Source organism: Nuphar pumila, chromosome 2 (genome assembly GCF_984573655.1).
Source record: "Nuphar pumila chromosome 2, dmNupPumi1.hap1.1, whole genome shotgun sequence".
Classification (NCBI taxonomy): domain Eukaryota; kingdom Viridiplantae; phylum Streptophyta; class Magnoliopsida; order Nymphaeales; family Nymphaeaceae; genus Nuphar; species Nuphar pumila.
Genome location: NC_143250.1, coordinates 80,527,941 through 80,547,396, shown reverse-complemented (window position 1 = coordinate 80,547,396; position 19,456 = coordinate 80,527,941). Strand labels below are relative to the sequence as shown.

The following is a 19,456-nucleotide window of genomic DNA, read 5'->3' as shown; positions in this document are numbered from 1 at the left end:
ACGGATTAGCGATGGATAGATGCCATCACGAATTTTTGCTCGCTAATTGGCGAAAAACTTATCGGTCGTTAATTTCGTCGCAAATTTGTGACAGATTAGCGACAGACATTATCCGTCGCTAATATGTCGCTAAATTTTTAAAAAAAATAAAAAAAAATCGATCCCTGTCGGGCGGTATTCCGGCAACAATAAGCCAGACTTATGCCGCACCCAACAGGCATTGCACATAACGATTGCTCTGCCTCGTCGCCAGACTTGTATCGTCCTCCGTGAACCGGTGCTCTCCGGCATCGCTGTCCTTTGTGAACCGACGTCGCCGTCCTCCAGCAATCGCTCAGCCTCGTCGCCATCCACCCTGAAACGGCGTCCTCCGAAGTCGTCGCCGTCCTCCGGCGTCGTCGTCGTCGTCGCCGTCCTCCGTGAAACTGCGTCCTCTGAAGTCATCGTCGTCCTCCGACATCGCCGTCCTCCGGCGTCGCCGTCCTCTGTGAAACTGCGTCCTCCGAAGTCGTTGCCGTCCTCCATCATTGTCGTCCTCCATCGTCGTTGTCCTCCATCGTCGTCGTCCTCCATCGTCGCCGTCCTCCGTCGTCGTCGTCGTCCTCCGAAGTCGTCGCCATCCTCCGTCGTCGCCGTCCTCCGTCGTCGTCGTCGTTCGCCGGCATCATCGTCCGCCGGCGTCGCCGTCCTCTGTGAAACTGCTTCGTCATCGTCATGCTCTCCAGCGCGCTCTTTGACGGGGAGAGAGCGGTTTAAATCATGCACGGTCGATTTAAATTTCGAATGGGGAGAGAGGAAAAATTTTGCGCTTGGTTTAAATCGAAAATTAGCGAGGGATTTAGCGAGGGAATTTTTCTGTCGCTAATTAGCGACGAAAAAATTCTCTCGCTAAATCCCTCGCTAAAATGGTTTTCTTGTATTGAGAATTAGCGACGAAAAATTGTTGTTGTTAATCTGTCACTAATTAGCGACGGATTCATGAAGAAAGTTTTCTCTAGCTAATCTGTCGCTAATTTGCGATAGAAAAAATCCGTCGCAAATTTCTGTCGCTAATTAACAATTTTCTTGTAGTGTTAAGCTCCTCCAAATCATTTATATGATTGCTATGTTTATCTTGCTAAAGAAATAGATAAATGCTTATCCATTAATTCTATAGATGATTCATTGAGTTATTCTAAAGCTATAAACTCCTCTAATAGAAGTCATGAATAATGAGATGAAATACATCAAAAAGAACAATGTTTGAGAATTGACAGACTTACCAACAGATAGAAAGACAATAGGATGTAAATAAATATTGAGAAAGAAATTCAAAGTAAATAGATTATTGACAAATCTAGGTTAGTAACTAAGGGATTTTCTCAAATAGAAGGAATTAACTATTTTGACACTTTTCTCCTATTGCAAGATTTGTTTCAATAAGAATTTTATTTGCATTAGTGGTACATTTTGATTTAGAATTTATCCAAATGGATATGCATTTTTGCATAGGGAATTGAAAGAAACCATTTACATGCATCAAATTAAAGGATTTATAATTCAGAGACAAGAAAATAAGGTATATAAGTTGAAGAAATCCTTACATAGCCTTAAATAGTCTTCACGATAATGATAATGGTACATAATTTTTCATAATTCAATAATATAATTTGGATATAGAATGAATAACTATGATCATTGTATATATATAATTTAAATAGTAGGAGTAAATTTACCATCTTATCTCTTTATGTAGATGATATTTTGTTTGCCCAAATGATATCAATATGATAAATGAAACTAAATCTTGGTTAAGTACTCATTTTGTGATGGAAGGATATGAGAAATGCAGCTTATGTGTTGGGCATTTAAATTATTAGAGATCGGACATCTAAGATGTGTCTAAGTAAAAAAAATATTTTGACTATGTTCTTAAAATATATAGAATGGAAAATTGCAAAGCAGAAATAAATCCAATTGCTAAGGGTACTAAATTAAGCAAATATGACTATCCAAAAGAAAGTCAAAAACTTAATATGCCATATGCTTAAGTTGTGGAAAGCTTGATCTATGCAATGATGATTAATTACTAGACCAAATATTTGTTTTTCTATGGGTCTAGTTAGTAGATTTCGTAGTAACTCCAGCTAGTCCCATTCGTAAATCATTAAAAAAATATTAAAGTATATTAAGTGGACTAAGGATTTGAAATTATGTTACCAAGTAGAAAAACTTGAAATTATAGAGCACAACTTTTCTGGCAGTAAAGATGACAACAAACCAACTTTTGGAAACATTTTTCTCTTTGGAGGAGGTGTCATCTCTTGGATGAGTAAAAAACAAAGTCGTATCACCCAATATACACAAGAGGCTGAATATGTTGCTTGTGGTATGGTAGCAATGAATGTTGTCAAGATAAGCCACTTCAGAAAAGACTTAAACTGAAAGTAGCTGCCACCTCACATTTATTGTGACAATAAAGTTGCATTTTCTTTAATTTCAAGGGCAAACACATTGAAATAAAATATCATTATACCCAAGATATGGTACAAAAGGATGAGTTTGACAGTGAACTGCCTTCCATCTGAAGACATGCTGGCTGATGTTTTAACAAAAGTATTATTATAGACACTTTTACCAAACATATCAGACTAATAAGACTAAATATGATATTCATCATGATGGCATGATTAACCTCATGATGGGACAGAAATGTGTGCACAGTGTCATGATAGTCACCATGAGTGGGAGCTTCCCAAATCATGGTTTACTCATTCGACCCTCATAGCCAAGTGGGAGATGTTGGCATATGTGTGACACACGTATGCGTTACCTTATGCATATGCATACACACACATTGTCCAAACGTTTATTACAAAAAAATACTGTTTTCAAAAATTAAACACAAGTCTTTGGAAATAAAGTCCATTACCGTTCTTTTTGGAATCCCATGCATCACATGCCTAGAAGGACCCTTGAGTGGGGGTTTACATTTAAGCAAGGCTAAACTATTTAAGGCAGCAGGGAGAGAGTTGATAACCATAACATTTAAAGAAACAAAGAGCTTGCCTAAATAGTTTTAGTCCTTGCTGATGCAAGGCCCAACAACACTCTAAATTACCTACCCAATTGCCCTTGTCTAAACTCATTCCTTTGCGTACCTGAGACCAACAGTATCGTGGTACTATGATGATTTTATAGTTTTGGTTATTATATTTGTTGCAAAATTTTCCTTTATTTTTCTAATAGTTTTAAAAAATTTACATGATTTGAGATTTTGCCAGGTTTTGTAGAGAATAACCAATTTTTTGTAGAAGTCACCCAGGTTTTTCTCTTGCTGAGAAAAAACCGAGAAAGAAAGAGATTTGTGATGTTGGATGCAAACCCTGTTTACATACATGGTGCATATCCAACTGGATTTGTCTATGTCAGACCTATATAAGCACATCTTACATTAATAAAAATAATTAATTTTAAAAACAACAATTTAGTAAGAAAATATTGAAGGAAATGTTTTACCATATTTTAAATAATCTTAGCAGCAGTAATCAAATGCATACTGCTGGGCTAAAGTGACCAAGCAGGTGATCTAGCCGACCACAAGATCACAGCACTCAATTTTCCAATGTAAGTTTAATTGTTTCGATAAAAGAAGTTCAATTATTTCCTTCCCACAAGATAGAAGGCTCATAGCTGTTAAACCTTGATCTGAGACAAGATATAAGGCATGCATGCCAGTTGGATATATATATATATATATATATATATATATATATATATATATATATATATATATATATATATATATATATATATATATATATATATATATATATATATATATATATATATATATATATATATATATATATATATATATATGATCAATTAGGGGCACATGGCCTTTATAATTGAGATCTCACCAACTGTTAGAACAATTGCTACATTGGCAGTTGGAAGCCGCTTTCAACAATCTACCTTAGGCTTCTTATAAGACTATTAGCTATATCATTAACCATGAGAGAGTGCTGACCCCTTCGTCATAGGTTTGTCTCTCACAGGGTGTGCAGGTGCCTTTAACTGGTCAGTTTAGTAAGAGCTTGGGTGTCAGTGACCCAGTTCTCGGTGAGGGTTTTATTATAAAAAAAATGCGAGACAGATACTCGATTTGAGCGTCAGGATGTTCTGTTACCCCCTACATCACGAGTTCGATTTCCCCTGGGGTCAAACCCGCGACAAGTATAGAGCAGCATCATGGGGCTGGTCTACTCCCTCGAGGTTTATGACCATCAGATGGGCCCAATTAGGGCTTGATCATGGTGGGTTCCTCATCATAAAAAAAAATAGAGAAATGTGAAACATCCATCGCCAACAAGATTATGCATTCAATTATGAATCCGCAGCACGCAAAGTGTGTGCAATGATCTGAAAATATATGAGTACATCGTTGGAAGTTGTTGGTAGAGATCAGAATACTCATGCTTATGTGGTGGACCTAGACCATGTAATCACACGCAAAGCCTGACTTGTAATCTTAAATTTTAAGTGTCCATATTGTTTCACTAGGTTAATGACTTTTACTGTAGTAAGGTAGAAGCACTATTGCACATGTGCAGTGTGCTGTATTGTGTTGGTGGTGGTTGTGAGAGCATCATTACTTGCATCCACTGCACCCTCGGTTCTCTTTGTTAACCAGCCCTTGAGGTGAACATTGTGATGCTCACGGCATATATGAATAAAATGCAGAAAAATGGCCACTGATAGCCAAAGCAATGACTCACGGCAAAAGAAGGATCAGGTGCACAGTGATTGCACACTTTGAGTGTACGGCTGCACCACACTCAAAGTGTGCAATCGAATTGCAGCACCTGATCCACCCTCCTCACCTCATGGCAAACTCATTAGACTTTCTAATACACCTTTTTTTCTGGAAAATTTTAAAAAAGGTTAATAAAAAAAGGCACTAAAGTTTTGTAAAATTTTAAATACGCACTTAAAAAGTATTGTGGTTAATTAAAAAGACTGAAGAGTTTACTATAGTCAAGTTTGCTATCAGATGTGTGATTACCATTTTATTATCAACATCATACTTTCAAAAATGTACCTAAAAAAGAGGGGAGGAGTCTTTGAAGGGTTAACTAGTAAATTAACTATTTTAACTCATCTTGAGTTAGTGATAACCTAGTTAAAATGGATGGAAGTTTTTTTTTCATCATGGGTGCAAAGATTTAGGTGATTTTTAAAAGTTTTCAAAACTTTTATTAATGCCCAAACTTTAGGTCCTTCTTTGAAAATTTAAATATTAATAATTAACGAAAGCAATTATTTAAATATTAATAATTAACGAAAAACCTATAAATGATAAGGTCCAATGAAGAACAATAGGCCTTGACCACTTTAGTTAAATAAGGAAATAAATTGCCCGTTTAAATTGGTTACTGTTTTGATAAACTCCTGGTCGTACTAAACTTCTTCCAAACTGGGCAGTCATATATGGAAAACAAACCGAAGATTCTATGATTCTGTTTGGTTTGGGCAAGTGGAAAGGTGGGGGTCAAACTTTTTCCCTTTCTTTTTTTCTTGGGTAAAAAAGAAAACTGGATTTCCACAAAAACTTGCAAAAGAACATGGACAGAACATTTGGAAAACTAGAATCAGAATTCCCCTGCCTTCTAAATTCAGCATGTAGAAGAGACAACCCATATGTGTGAGGTGGATGAAATTCCAAGTTTCCATTAATCCACTAATCATCTAAATAAACACAAGCACAAGCGAAAGTGACCCCAAGGGGTCACCCACATGGTCTTGAACTTGTGGATAAGGTCTCCTCCTACCCGAGTTCGAATCTCCATGTAAGCATCCTCTTCTGCAAGGAGAATCAAGAAGCTCCTTAGAGGTGGAGGGGGGTGCAAATCGGCTCCACTCATCCCCTATGTTTTATTTTAAAGTCCACTTATCCCCTATGTCATCCTTATCTCCATGCGCCTCTTTAGAATTTCATTGTTGCAAGTTGTTTTATAAAATCGGGCTCTATGGATATATATGATCTACATCATTCATTTAGTGAAGATCGATATTTAAATCGTCAACATCTCACTTGTGTGAGAGATTTTCTGGCAATTGAAAAATCAATGACAGAGAAAACACAAAATTTTGTGATTTAAAAAAACATATTTTTCATTAAGAAATACAATTCAATGGTGATTATTAATTATTAAATAGACCATGCATGGTGAATCCGTGATGAAAACAACTTGCATCACAAGATTTAAGAGGGCACGAAGATGGGGATATATATATATATATATATATATATATATATATATATATATATATATATATATATATATATATATATATATATATATATATATATATATATATTGGAAACTTCTGCATTGATGTCCACGATTGTAGGAGATCTGGAACCCTTTCTGCTGAGAGCGATGCTTTGGAGGTTTTCTTTTTTCAAACAAATAAGCAAAAAAAAAAGAGTTATTTTGCCAAAAATCTTGTACTAAAAAATTGTATTTTGAACCAAATAACAACAATATAGGGGATCCAAGAGTGACTACAGTAGGTATGGCAGGTCAAGACCAGTGCGGCTAGGTCTCCTTTGCTGGATGTGATTTCTTCATGTAAACAAAAAAAAAAACAAGCAAAACCAAAGCTTCACAAGAAAAAAGACTCCTTAGTATACTAAAAGAAAAGCATGTAAAGAAGAGCCAAACCATTTCTATTTCTCAACGATCCAAAAATAAATAAATAATCAAATCAAGTCTAAGGATTACGAAGAGATGAGATTAACCAAAGCAACTCCGTGTGGATTTTACTTACAGGGGATCCACCACATCGACTTTGGTAGTGCCACACAGGAGTCTGAAGAAGATCGAACGCAGAGAACCGCAGCTCTGCCAGACGAGCCTTTCGCTCGCTTTCTTTACAGTAGGCTTCCTGCTTTCCACGGCTCCCCTTCCGCAGACCTTGCTCTTCATCTTTCCCAGGCATTTTATCGTTTTCTCAGGCATGCTCTCTTTCCTTGAGAAAGTGTAACTCCTCAGATACATCTGTCGACAGGAATAGCTATCCACAACTCTCTGGTACTCCCTGTGACTGGTGTTATTGCTTTTCCGGGCGATCTTCTTTACAAACTCGACGTCGGATTCCGGCCACTTGTAGAGGTTGACATAGGTTGCCCTCACTGGAGCTCGGTCGTCCATGCAGCTAGAGACGGAAGTGGAATTCATGATTGCTCTGAGCAAGAGAAAGGACAGAGGTTTTTCGATAATGTTATTGATTGATCGTGAGGTTTAGATGAGAAGGAAGGAATACCATCGGTGAACCTCGCCCGGTTTCTTATTTGTTATTGACTCTGAGCTTTTTAAGAAAGACAGGCATGTCCTTCTCGGGAAACCGATCAACGGTCACTTTCCACTTTCATAGGGTATCTCTTCATGGAGTCCTTGTGCTCGATGTCTCCGTCAAGGATCAACTATCGACTTTATGTTGCAAGATAGACCAATGTTGTCAGAATCGGTGCGTACACGAAATTATGTGAGACTTGTTTGCCCAATAGGACACAAATGGAAAGCAACTTTTATTTTTCTACAAGAAAGTTGTGGGATTAAGGCAATTTACAAGGCTACATAAGACAATTTACAAGAGATATGCATTAACCCTGTTATGCAAAGCACAACCAAGGAAACTAGAATACACGAGATTTACATGGTTTGATATATTCGCATGAGGAAAAAAATCCCGAAACTTTCATACCCAACTCTCAAAAGGAGACAACTATATATATATATATATATATATATGACAAAAGTATAAAACCCTAGCTGTTAAATTTTTTTTATAAAACTAGATAAGTTTGATCACTCCTCTACCACCATAAACTCCATTGAGAATTACCATTGTACAGTCATTTTTTTTTGGATCAGGTTATGAATCAAAGCAAGTCTAGAATTCAAGACACCCAGAAACCTTAGCTTGAATTCCATCAAAATCCTCACAAGCAACATGCTTACTTCAACTTCTCTATAAGAGTCCTAAAATGACTCAACAACATGAGCGAAGAAGTTCAAGCAATTTCTCCATAAAAGTAAAAGGACTCAACTTCATGAGCAATAAACAACAATCAAGTTCAAGCAATGCTTGATCTTGGCAACTAGGAGAAACTTTGTCAATGTATTAGATGGATTGTCTGGGGTATCAATCTTTTTTACAATAATATCACCTCTGCAATAACATCTTGAATGAAATGGTACCTGACATCGATATGCTTCGTATTCTCATGGTATATTTGGTTCTTGATCAAGTAAATAGCACTCTAATTATCACAATAAATAATAATAAATTCTTGATCAAAGCTTAGCTGAATAAATATATTTTTCATCCAAATAGCGTATATCACTCCCTTAGTCACTACCATATATTGAGCTTATAAGCAGACAAAGCAAGTATAAGCTATAAAGTAGTTTTTCAATGACTGCACAACCAACTATAGAATACATAACTAGTAAATGATATTTTCCTGTCCTCTCAAACTCCAAACAACAAAATCTATTTCACTACTTGCCAATGGGTTTTCACTATACATGACATGTATCTACTCACCACACTGCATGTAAAATGTTAGGAATTGTAAAAACCATAACATACATAAAACTACCAACTGCATTTTAATAGGGCACAAATCTACTCACCACACTAACTGCATGTAAAATGTTAGGAATTGTAAAAACCATAACATACATAAAACTACCAACTTCATTTTAATAGGGCACAAATCTACTCACCACACTAACTGCATGTAAAATGTTAGGAATTGTGAAAACCATAACATACATAAAACTACCAACTGCATTTTAATAGGGCACATTTGACATATATTCTACCACTTCATTTGTAAGATTCGCAAAATTTTAGAATTTTAAATAGAGAGATGGCAAGCGATGCAGAAAATTTCTCTGTGATTGAGTGTGATAACTACTATATTTTTTGGTTAACTTTGACACAGTGACATAAACCAAGAAAGTGATCAGTTAACAACTAAACTAAGCTATATTAATTTATTTGATGGAGTTAATTAACCCAGTGGCTAATTTTCCTTATGAATCATAATTAGCTAAAGTTACTTGATAAGACCATAGTCAATAGAGAATATTTGCTAAGTGGAGAATGAATAAAAAATTTTAATTAATCTTTTAGATGGCAAATTGGATTGTTGTCTAAGTGACAATGTTAGTGATTGAATAGTTAGGTTCAATAATTAAGATTTATTAGCTTTCAGTTGTTAGACATAGAGCTATTATTCACTTATTATAATTAATTAGTAATTTGTATGCTAATTAACAAGTATATATAATGTAAACTATGCTTAAGGTATTAAGTGAATGCCTAACTTGATTTATAAATACAAATTATTTTAGAAAAGTGAACTAAGATGAAATTGATTAACAAAAACAAACTTTGTTATTATCCTTGTGGGTTTGGACCCACACCGGTTTTGGTTTTTGGACCAAACTGGTTTGAGATCCAAGCATGGGGGCCAACGAATTTCAATTTCTTGGAGGGAGTGGGTGGGGCCCACTTCACCTCATCCCCTCCTTTCCTTTCCTAAAGGAGAGAAAGAGACATTAATGGCCTTGGGAGATATTTTTGAGGAAAGCTCAAAATGGAAAAACCTTCCAAAAGGCATCCATTCTACCTTTTTATTTTTACCATTTTTATGTAAGCATGAAAATAAGAGGGAAAAGGAAAGGGGGTGGTTGGAGGTTGCGACAAATCCCTCCTAACCCTCTATCTAGATTGCCAAGCTCTATAAAAAAACCAATACCTTAGAGAGGAGCCTCATTCTAACGAATTTGGCTTCTCTTCCTCCTTTGCGCTCTCTTGTTTCCTCTCATTCCCTATTCTTTGGTATGAAAGTTTTTAGTGTTACACCCCTAACCCATCTAGTGTAGAGAAGAGTGCATTCGAGCTCCTCTCTACACCAAATCGGAAGGGGGTTTCATGGTGTTAATCCTTCACTCTACAAAGGTAAGGTCCATCACCATTTTCATTTGGTTAGTTGTTTATAAACACTTCATCTAAAGGTTGGGTTAAGCTTGTTCATTCTAGTTTCATGCCATCATGTTTCAGAAAGATGATATATGCATAATAGCTAATTTTGAAACTGACATATTTTCCTTGAAAACCTATTTTTAGTTCCATTGAAGTGTGTTATCATTAAGTATTTTTATGAAATAACAATGTTAGTCTAAGCATGTTGTTAATTTTTTAACAACAACATTAGTTTAAGCGTGATGTTTTTTTTTTAAATAACAATATTAGTTTAAGCACACCACTCTTTTTGAAACAACAATGGTTGCTTAAGCGTGTGACGTTATATATTTCTTTTGTTGCCATTTGAGTTAATGCAACATTTCAGTTAATTGTCATATTACATGCATTTTCTTTTCTTTTATCATTACCATCACATGAATCCAACATCTTACCCAAAAAAAATGAATACATAGTTGCACTTTAGTTTCAGCATGTTAAGCTTATTTTTTTATTGACTTCTCAGGTCTTCGTAGGTTTTCATTTTTTTTCTTCCACCTTAAGAAAGACGGTCATTGACAAACAAGTTGACTATTCTTTTTGTTAATCATGAGACATGCATGGTGTAAACGATTATTATTTTTTTAAACATGTTTAACCATGAGTCAAACATAATGTATTCAACATTTTTTTATACACATTAACTATTTTTGTTAGCCATTTATAATGTCCATTTAAAAAATATGCCACTTTTTAATTGAGGCTAAACAAGAGTTCTAACAATGGTCATTCAAGCAACGAGAGCAAAAGTTTTATCAAAATCTATTATGTACTCTTTACTATATACTTTGGCTACAAGTCTAGCTTTATACCTTTCTAATGTCTCGACTCTTTTTGTTTTAATTATATAAACTCATCTACACCTTATTGTTTTCTTTTTTTTTAATAATGTTTGAATTTTTCGAGTTTTTGCTTTCTCTAAAGCCTCTAATTCATCATTCATGGCTATAATCAATTTTTATTGCTTCTTAGCACCATTATAAGAGAATGGTTCTACGTATAAGTGGATGGCCATTAGACATGCTCTATATTTGGGTTCAAAAGAGTCATATAATATAAATCTACTTGAAGCTTTGGACATCCTCATAGATTTTTTAATACTAGATGAGTCTATGTCTCAAGTTTGAAAATATCTTTCTAGGGAACATGGTGGATGATCTTTAGTGCATCGACAATAAGTTTGAACTTCATCATGTGAATGGTCTACACCATCAAGACCTTCATTCACATTCTTATGTGCATCATAAGTGTCCACATTGTCACTATCATGCACATCATGGATGTCATCACTATCATAATTGTCAACTTTATCATGCTCATTAGCTAGATAAAAAAGAAAAGAACAATCATAATGTTATTTGTTTTTTATCATTATCAAACCCATTTTTGTTTTCAAGAAACGTGATACTTCTTGAAACATATAGCTTGTTTTTTCTAATTTCATAACATCTATACCATTTTCATTTTTAACATATCCCAAGAAAACACAATGTATAGCTTTTGCATAAAGTTTGCCATTATTGTTGGTTAGGACAAAATATTTACAACAAAAATCTTTTAACCTTTTATAATAAGGAGCTTTAAATAATTTTCAATAGGGGACAAATTTTTGATAGTTTTTTAAGGTTTTCTATTTATTAAGTAGACCGTCATAAGAGCGACTTCAACCCAAAATATTTTATGAACATCTTTAGATATAAGAAGTGTTCTAGTAGTCTCAACAATATGTCTATTTTTTCTTTCGGCTGATTCATTTTGTTCAGTATAAGGAAAAGATTTTTGATGAATAATTTCATGTAAAATCAAAATAATTTTTTAAGTCATTTGATAAAAATTCTCCTCTAGAATAAGATTTAAAATTTTTAATGTTCACTTTAAATTACATTTTTGTATAATAATACATTTTTTGAAAATCATCAAATACTTCAAATTTTTGCTTAAGAAAATATATCCAAGTGTGTCTATTAAAATCATCCATGAAAATAACATAGTAGGATACTTTTTCTTTGGACACAACCAAAGCCATTCCCCATATATCCAAGTTCACTAAATCAAATAGTTCTTTAGATATAAAATGACTAGGTCCATAAGATAAGGATTTCATTTTACTAAAAATACAATCTTCACAAACTAAATTTTGTTATTTATATTTTGTAAGAAATGAAAACAAATACAATTTTGACATAGTAGGATGCCCTAGTATTTTGTACTGACTTTATATATTTTTTTTTTTCACAAAATTACAAAAAACATGGCTTGTTAATTTAAGGTTATCAATTACATAGAGATCTCTCTTTCTATGGCCTTGCCCAATCAAATTTCTGGATTAGACATCTTGTATCAAACAAACATTAGATAAGAAAGAAATTTTGCACCCATGATCCGCAATTTGAGAAATAGGTAAGAGGTTTAAATTTAATTTTGACACTATTCTAACATTTGGTATATGAAAAGTTTGATATTTTTGCAAAGTTCTAAAACTTTTAATTTTTAAAGGGGTTTCATAAGCGGTTGAAAGATAAGAATCATTTGGATTACTATGGCATAATGAACTCATTTAGAGTCATAAAAAGAAGCTTCAAAATCAAGAATCCAAAAAATCTTATCGGGATCAATACATGTGGATATGATTACCCCGGAGAGAGAGGAAGCTTGATTTTTAAACATTGATTATAGTGCTTCCATGAGTTGTGCTAAAGACAATGATCACATACTTTTAGAGCTTTTATTTACACTATTTGTTTCAAAAGAAAATCTCACAAAAACCACTTTCTTTTCATCTTTTTGTTCTTCTTTTCTTATTTTTGGGCAAAACGCTTGATGTGACCCGATTCATAACAAAAATAACATATTAATTTATCACTCTTCTTGTATTCATAGTTTTTTTCTTTCATAAATATTTGTGTTTCTCCCATAATCATTAGAGTTTCTCCCATACTCATTGAAGCTTCTCCCATAATCATTATTTCTCCCAAAGTTATGAGGCTTTTAAGCCCTTGAGCGGTTTTTGGGCCTCGACATAGCAATAACTGATTCTTTATTTTTAGTTGAGGAGGGTTTTCTTAGTCTATTTTTCTCCATAGTTAATTTCTTAAGAATTTCAACTATGGTACAAACTCCTCCTTTATGAAGAAGGGTCGATGTGGTCCCTTAAAATTCGCGTCTAGGCTCATTTACAAATTGGTAGAAGTGTTTTATTTTAATTTGATTTTCACAGAGTTCTATGAAATTGATTATGCCTTTCATATGAAATTATATCATGAAAACATGTTTTAAATGAATGTATCGTGTTGATGAATGTGATTCCATTATTCTAAATATCTTTGTGATGAGTGTAAATATGATGTAATGGTTTTGCAAATGAAAATATTAAGTTATCAATGCATGCATCATAGTTCTTGTGATTGAATGACATCATATATATATGTGTGTGTGATATATATCAAATCATTACATCCACCATCAATGCAGGATAAATTAGATATTTTCTTCATCATATCATTCTTATGGTTCTCTTTTAACTGATTAGGATAATATCTGTAACATCATAAGACAAAATGGCTGCAAACCGTGAATGGATGTATCGTAAAATAGTTGATAATGAGGTATTGCTTGAATATATGGATGGTGTTGATAGTTTATTGAATTTGCAACGGCAAATGTCAGTATAGTGGATCCTACTGGTTGGATCAGGTGCCCCTGCATGATATATAAGAACAATCAATTTGTAGAACCTCATGACGTTAGACATCACCTATACAGGAAGGGTTTTATGAGTGATTATTAGAATTGGATGTTTCATGGTGAAGAATTTTAGAACAATTTTGACGCATGGGTGGATGTGGTGCACGATAATTCATATGTGGATTTAATATTTGATGTCGCAAAACTAGAACTAGGTTTTGCTATGAGTCCTAGTGATGTACCGACTTGAGTAGAAGAAGAAGAAGCAAATGATGCAACTAGTAAATTTTATGACTTACTTAGAGATGTTGATGAACCACTTTAGAATGGTTGCGAGAAATACATTATCTTGTCTGCAATTCTTCAACTACTGAATTTAAAGTCTGAGTATAATTTGAGTCAATCATGTTTTGACCATCTATGCTCTATTATGAAGAGTATGTTGCCCAAAGATGAGAAATTGTTACAATTTTTTTATCGTGCGAAGGTTATGGTCAACGCTCTAGGTATGGGGTATCAAAAGATAGATGTTTATCCAAATCACTGCATGTTGTATTTTAAAGATCAAGAAAATAATAGATCATGTTCGTTATATGGGCATCCTCGGTTCAAGCAAAAGACAAGAGGCAATGGTAGCACGAGGTCAAAAGAAGTGTCATACAAGTTGCTCTGTTATAGGGATGGCAGTGGACCGGGGGAAAGCGGGGCCCCGCCTCGCCCTGTTTGGACCAGGGATGAAGGGTATGAAACAGGGATGGAGGCGGGGACGAAGGTTAAAATCCATCCTTGTTCGGGGGTGGAGACGGGGATGGACGTGCACTTTTCCCCGCTCTGCCCTGTCCCCGCCACGATCCCCGCCTCATCCCCACCCTAACCCCGCCCCGACCACTTTTCCCCGTAATATCCCCACCCCGCCCTGCCTCATCCCTGTTTGAACCGAGGATGGAGGACATGAAACAGAGATGAAGGTGGGGGTGGAGGATAAAATCCATCCTTGCCGAGGATGGAGGCGGGGGTGGAGGATAAAATCTTGAGGCGGGGCAGGGGTGGAGACCTTGTCCCCCGCCCCGCCCCATTGCCATCCCTACTCTGCTACTTCCCTCTCACCCCTACATTGCAATGATTGTATATGTTTTCGAGGACAACTAAACACATGAAATGACATGCAAATAAAGTTTGACATGATAAAGACAAGATCACACATTCTTTTGACGTGGAAGCTTAGAAGCACTTTGATTGTACTCATCAGACCTTCGCAATGGAAGTGAGAAATGTTAGGCTGAGTTTATGTATAGATGGATTTAATCCATTTAGGGGTAGATCAACTCCATACTCGTGTTGGCCAGTATTTGTCACCCCATAGAACCTTCCTCCAATCTTGAGTATGAAGCGTCAAAATCTTTTCTTGTCTCTATTGATCCCTAGTCTAATCTCTCCGAGCCAAAATCTTGATGTATATTTAAGACCATTGACTGATGAACTGAAAATATTGTGGGATGACAATGTTCTTATGTACGATGCCCATAAAAAACAAAACTTTAATATGAAGGTTGATGTTCTATGGACAATCAGTGACTTCCCTACATATGGTATGTTATCTGGTTAGAGCATACATGGGAGGTTGGAATGTCCATACTGCATGAAAGATACAGTTTTTTTTAGATTGACGCATGAAAGGAAGTCATGCTGGTTTGATTATCACCATCGATATCTACCCAGCGACCATCTGTTTTGACGATAAAAGAATGTGTTCCGAGCAGGCACAACTGAAATAGAAGGTCCACCTACACGGTTGTCTGGCATAGAGATTTTAAGACGATTGTGATACTTTTTATATGGACTAACAAATGCCCGTAGTCTTATGCCCTTCTTTGGATCTGGGAAGGATCACAATTAGACAAAGAAATCTATAATTTGGGAACTACCATATTGGCCGACCTTATTAATACGACATAATTTGGATGTGATGCATATAAAGAAAAATGTGTTTGATAATGTGTTCAGTACGGTAATGAATGTCAAAGGCAAAATGAAAGATAATCTGAAAGCCCCTCGTATGGATTTAAAAGTAATATGTAAAAGACCAGAATTGGAACTCAAAGAGTACAATAACAAAGTACTGAAACCAAACGCAAGGTACGTGCTTGAACCAGATCAAGTAAAGCAGGTATATCAATAGTTGATACAATTGAGATTTCCAGATGGATACGTCTCTAACATTGCTCAGACTATGAAGATAGACGAGAGACAATTATATGGGTTGAAGAGGCATAATTGTCATATCATTATGCAACGGTTGATTCCCCTAGCATTCCATGATATGTTAGACAAACCTATATGGGGGTATTATCTAAGTTGGGTAGCTTTTTTAGAACATTATGCACATCAGAAGTTGTAGTAACTGAGCTGAAGAATCTTGAGGTTTCTGCCGTCACTACTATTTGTCAACTAGAGAAGATATTTTTGCTAGTATTTTTTGATGTTATGGAACATGTGATCATACATTTGCCATATGAACTTAGGGTTTGTGGTCTTGTGCAATATCGAGGGATGTACCCATTTAAAAGGTATATTTTTTTCTCAAATGCTATTGAGAATTTATTGTATTACGAGATGTATATTATTGACAAATGCATGTTTGACCTAAAAAAAAAGGTTTGGAATAAAGCAAGAGTGGAGAGTTCAATTTGTGAGGCGTACACTTTAGAAGAGATTTTAAATTTCTCATCTATATACTTTGAACCTCACATTCCAACATGTTATACTTGCCCACCTCGTAATGATGATGGAGAACAAGTTACTGTGGCTGACAAACTATCGATATTTAAACCACTTGGGTATGATTTTAGCAGTTGTCGGTCAAGACTCTTGGAAGATCGATAGCAAGATGCATCACAAATATATATCATTTTTAATTGCTCAGCGATCAACCCCTACATCGAGTAAGTATACTTAATATGTTACACTAAGTTCTCTACGTACGTACATGGTTCAGCAATATAATTATTTGTTAAGTGCAGACGATTTGATTTGGAGTTGCAAAGAGAACTTTCATGTCTCACTGATTCAGAAGTATAGAAACAACGTGAAAATAAATTTGTGTCATGATTGAAAGAGTTGGTAAGGATGATGACATGCATTCTTTCCGTGTAAACAATAATATGTTACTTAATTGGTCATTATCACAGTCATTGTTTATGCTTGTAGGTCCGCCATGGTGATGTTAATGACCAAGGAATATGTGATTTACAAAATGGTCTGACCAAAGTTGTGCAATGTTACAACAGGTACATCATAAATGATTATCGATTCCATAGAAAAGACTACGGTGTAAACAAGTCAACGATGAATAGTGGCATGTGTGTCAAGGGTAGCAGCTACGGTAAAAATGAACATGACTACTACGGTGTTATAGAAAAAATAATGGAGTTGACTTACTTAGGCATAAATAACAGAGTAACTTTATTCAAGTGTTATTGGTTTGATCCCACAGCAACAAGAATCGAAAAAGCCTCAGGCATTATGAAGGTGAATCATAAATCAAGGTTTGGAACATATGAATCATTCATATTAGTCTCGTAAGCTTAATAAGTTTACTATACTTCATATCCAAATACAAGAAAGTTAGATAGAAATGAATCGTAGGCAGTTTGCAAGGTGAAATCTAAACTATACCCCAAGTATGATCAGTTACTGGAAGACAAGATTGTTGAAGAAGGTGATTACTATCAACCAGATGATATGTATGACTTCTCTTATAGTCACAATGTCACACATAATCTGCATGTTACAATTCCATTATCCAATGGCATACGTATGGAAGAATGTGATCCAAATGATATATCAAGTGAATGAGCACCCAATAAAGAAGAAGACGAAGATGACAAAGAGGAGGAAGAGGAAGAAAAAAAATATGAAAGTCAAACAAGTGATGAAGAAGCATACTCGAGCTAGTGAAATACATCTTGTAATACATATCATATCACTTTCTCATATGCTCTTATGTTTGTATTTCGGAGACCATGCTAGTCATGGTTGTAGTTGACAGGATATTGGAGTGTGTTTATTGGAGGTACATATTTGACATTATGAATTATTTGAATGTATTGCAATGTTTGATATGATTGTATGTATACTTACATGAAGTTATTTCTTATTTGATTATGTATCCATGTTCATGGAATTGCATATCATGTTACATTCCATGCATACTTATCATGTACATGCATAGTTATAAAACTAATCCATGTAGGACCTTTAAATCTTTACAGTTCATGTCTATGTCATGTCCATGATAAGATCAAGAGTTATGTAACTCATCTAAAAAACATTTTTATTTGTTAGAATATGGTTCGTGAAGGTCACAGTGGTCGAGCACCCAGTGGTGGATGATCAACTGGAGGCCGTGATAGCCAGTCTCAACTTTCGTCTTCACGTAATGCTTCAATAGGTATATCATTTAAATAATTGTATATTTGATTAGTTTAAATATGCATTATGTGAATTTCTAACTCATTTTTCTATAGATGATATTTTGTGTGCACATGACCCACCTATACCAGCTATTCATACACATTATGAGACAACGCCAAATGCAGGGTCTTCTCAGTCTGACACACGACGACTCATTCAAATTGTGTATATCGATAGTCGACCGTAAGTATTTCATTTTTACTTATCTAATATTTATCTAATAAATAGTGTATATCAATAGTTGATTGTTAATGTGTACCAATTCATGTGCAGCGCGAGGTTCGAGCCATAATAAGTAATATGAGAAATTAGGCAGTCACTACTTCAACATCTTTCAGGACCGGTCGCTCAATGAAAAGAGTACCCCAAAAAGGTGTTTGACAGATTGTGGTCCTCATTCATGGTATACAATCGTTTATCATAGCTAATGTGTTTCATATTTAATTTTTTATTATAGTCATGTGTACTAACTTTTTGAAATTATTTATAGGCTTTGAATCACTTTGTGACTGCGAAAGAGGAGCAGGACCCGAGGCGGGTGTGACAGAAGGTGGTTGACAGTTGATTTGCCGACATGCTGCACAATATGAAGACTGCAACAATAAAAACATCTAGTGGGATAGATGATCCAGTGCAGTGGAAGGACCATGACCCTCCTACTATCAGGTCAGATTATTGGGATACAATGTGCGACAAGTGGGTGGGCCATGAATTTCGAAATCACTCACTAAAGCTGCACAAAAACACGCGAAGATGCTTGATGCCCATCTACACACAGGTGGATCTAGGACTTTTGGGAGCCACCAGAAGAAAATGGTAACTCATTAATATATATAGTCAAATTTATAAGTATTGTTGCATACTTTTTAATTGATTTTTTTATCATTTAACCTCGCAAAAAGCAGAAAAATGAGGCATTGTGCCTTACAAGGATGTGTTTGTTAAAACACATAAATGTAAGAGCACGGGAGAGTTTGTATCAGAGAAGGCGAGAGCGACAACGATATATATTTATTGTATTAATAAACATTGTAATAGACAAGTTACCATGAACATTGTAATTCTTAATTATTAATCCATAATATAATCATTACTTTGTAGGAGTCATACGAGCAACAGATGGTAGAGCGATATGGCAATGACTCCACTCAGCATCTGCCTTGTAATCATACAACATGAGTGACTGTAACCGGTGAACCAAAAAAGGGTTGTG

The 19,456-nt window shown here is 35.1% G+C and overlaps 1 protein-coding gene across 1 annotated transcript; it reads right to left on the bottom strand.

Moving 5' to 3' along the window:
- Positions 1-6,812: 6,812 nt before the first annotated feature.
- LOC149845820 (uncharacterized) lies at positions 6,813-7,226 on the bottom strand. The gene has a single exon (XM_089989380.1). It carries the CDS (start codon positions 7,224-7,226, stop codon positions 6,813-6,815), a length of 414 nt encoding a protein of 137 aa, XP_089845506.1.
- Positions 7,227-19,456: the final 12,230 nt, after the last annotated feature.

Bases quoted from the DNA above. Each gene is read 5' to 3' on its own strand.
- LOC149845820 (XM_089989380.1), bottom strand. From the start codon at position 7,226: ATGAATTCCACTTCCGTCTCTAGCTGCATGGACGACCGAGCTCCAGTG.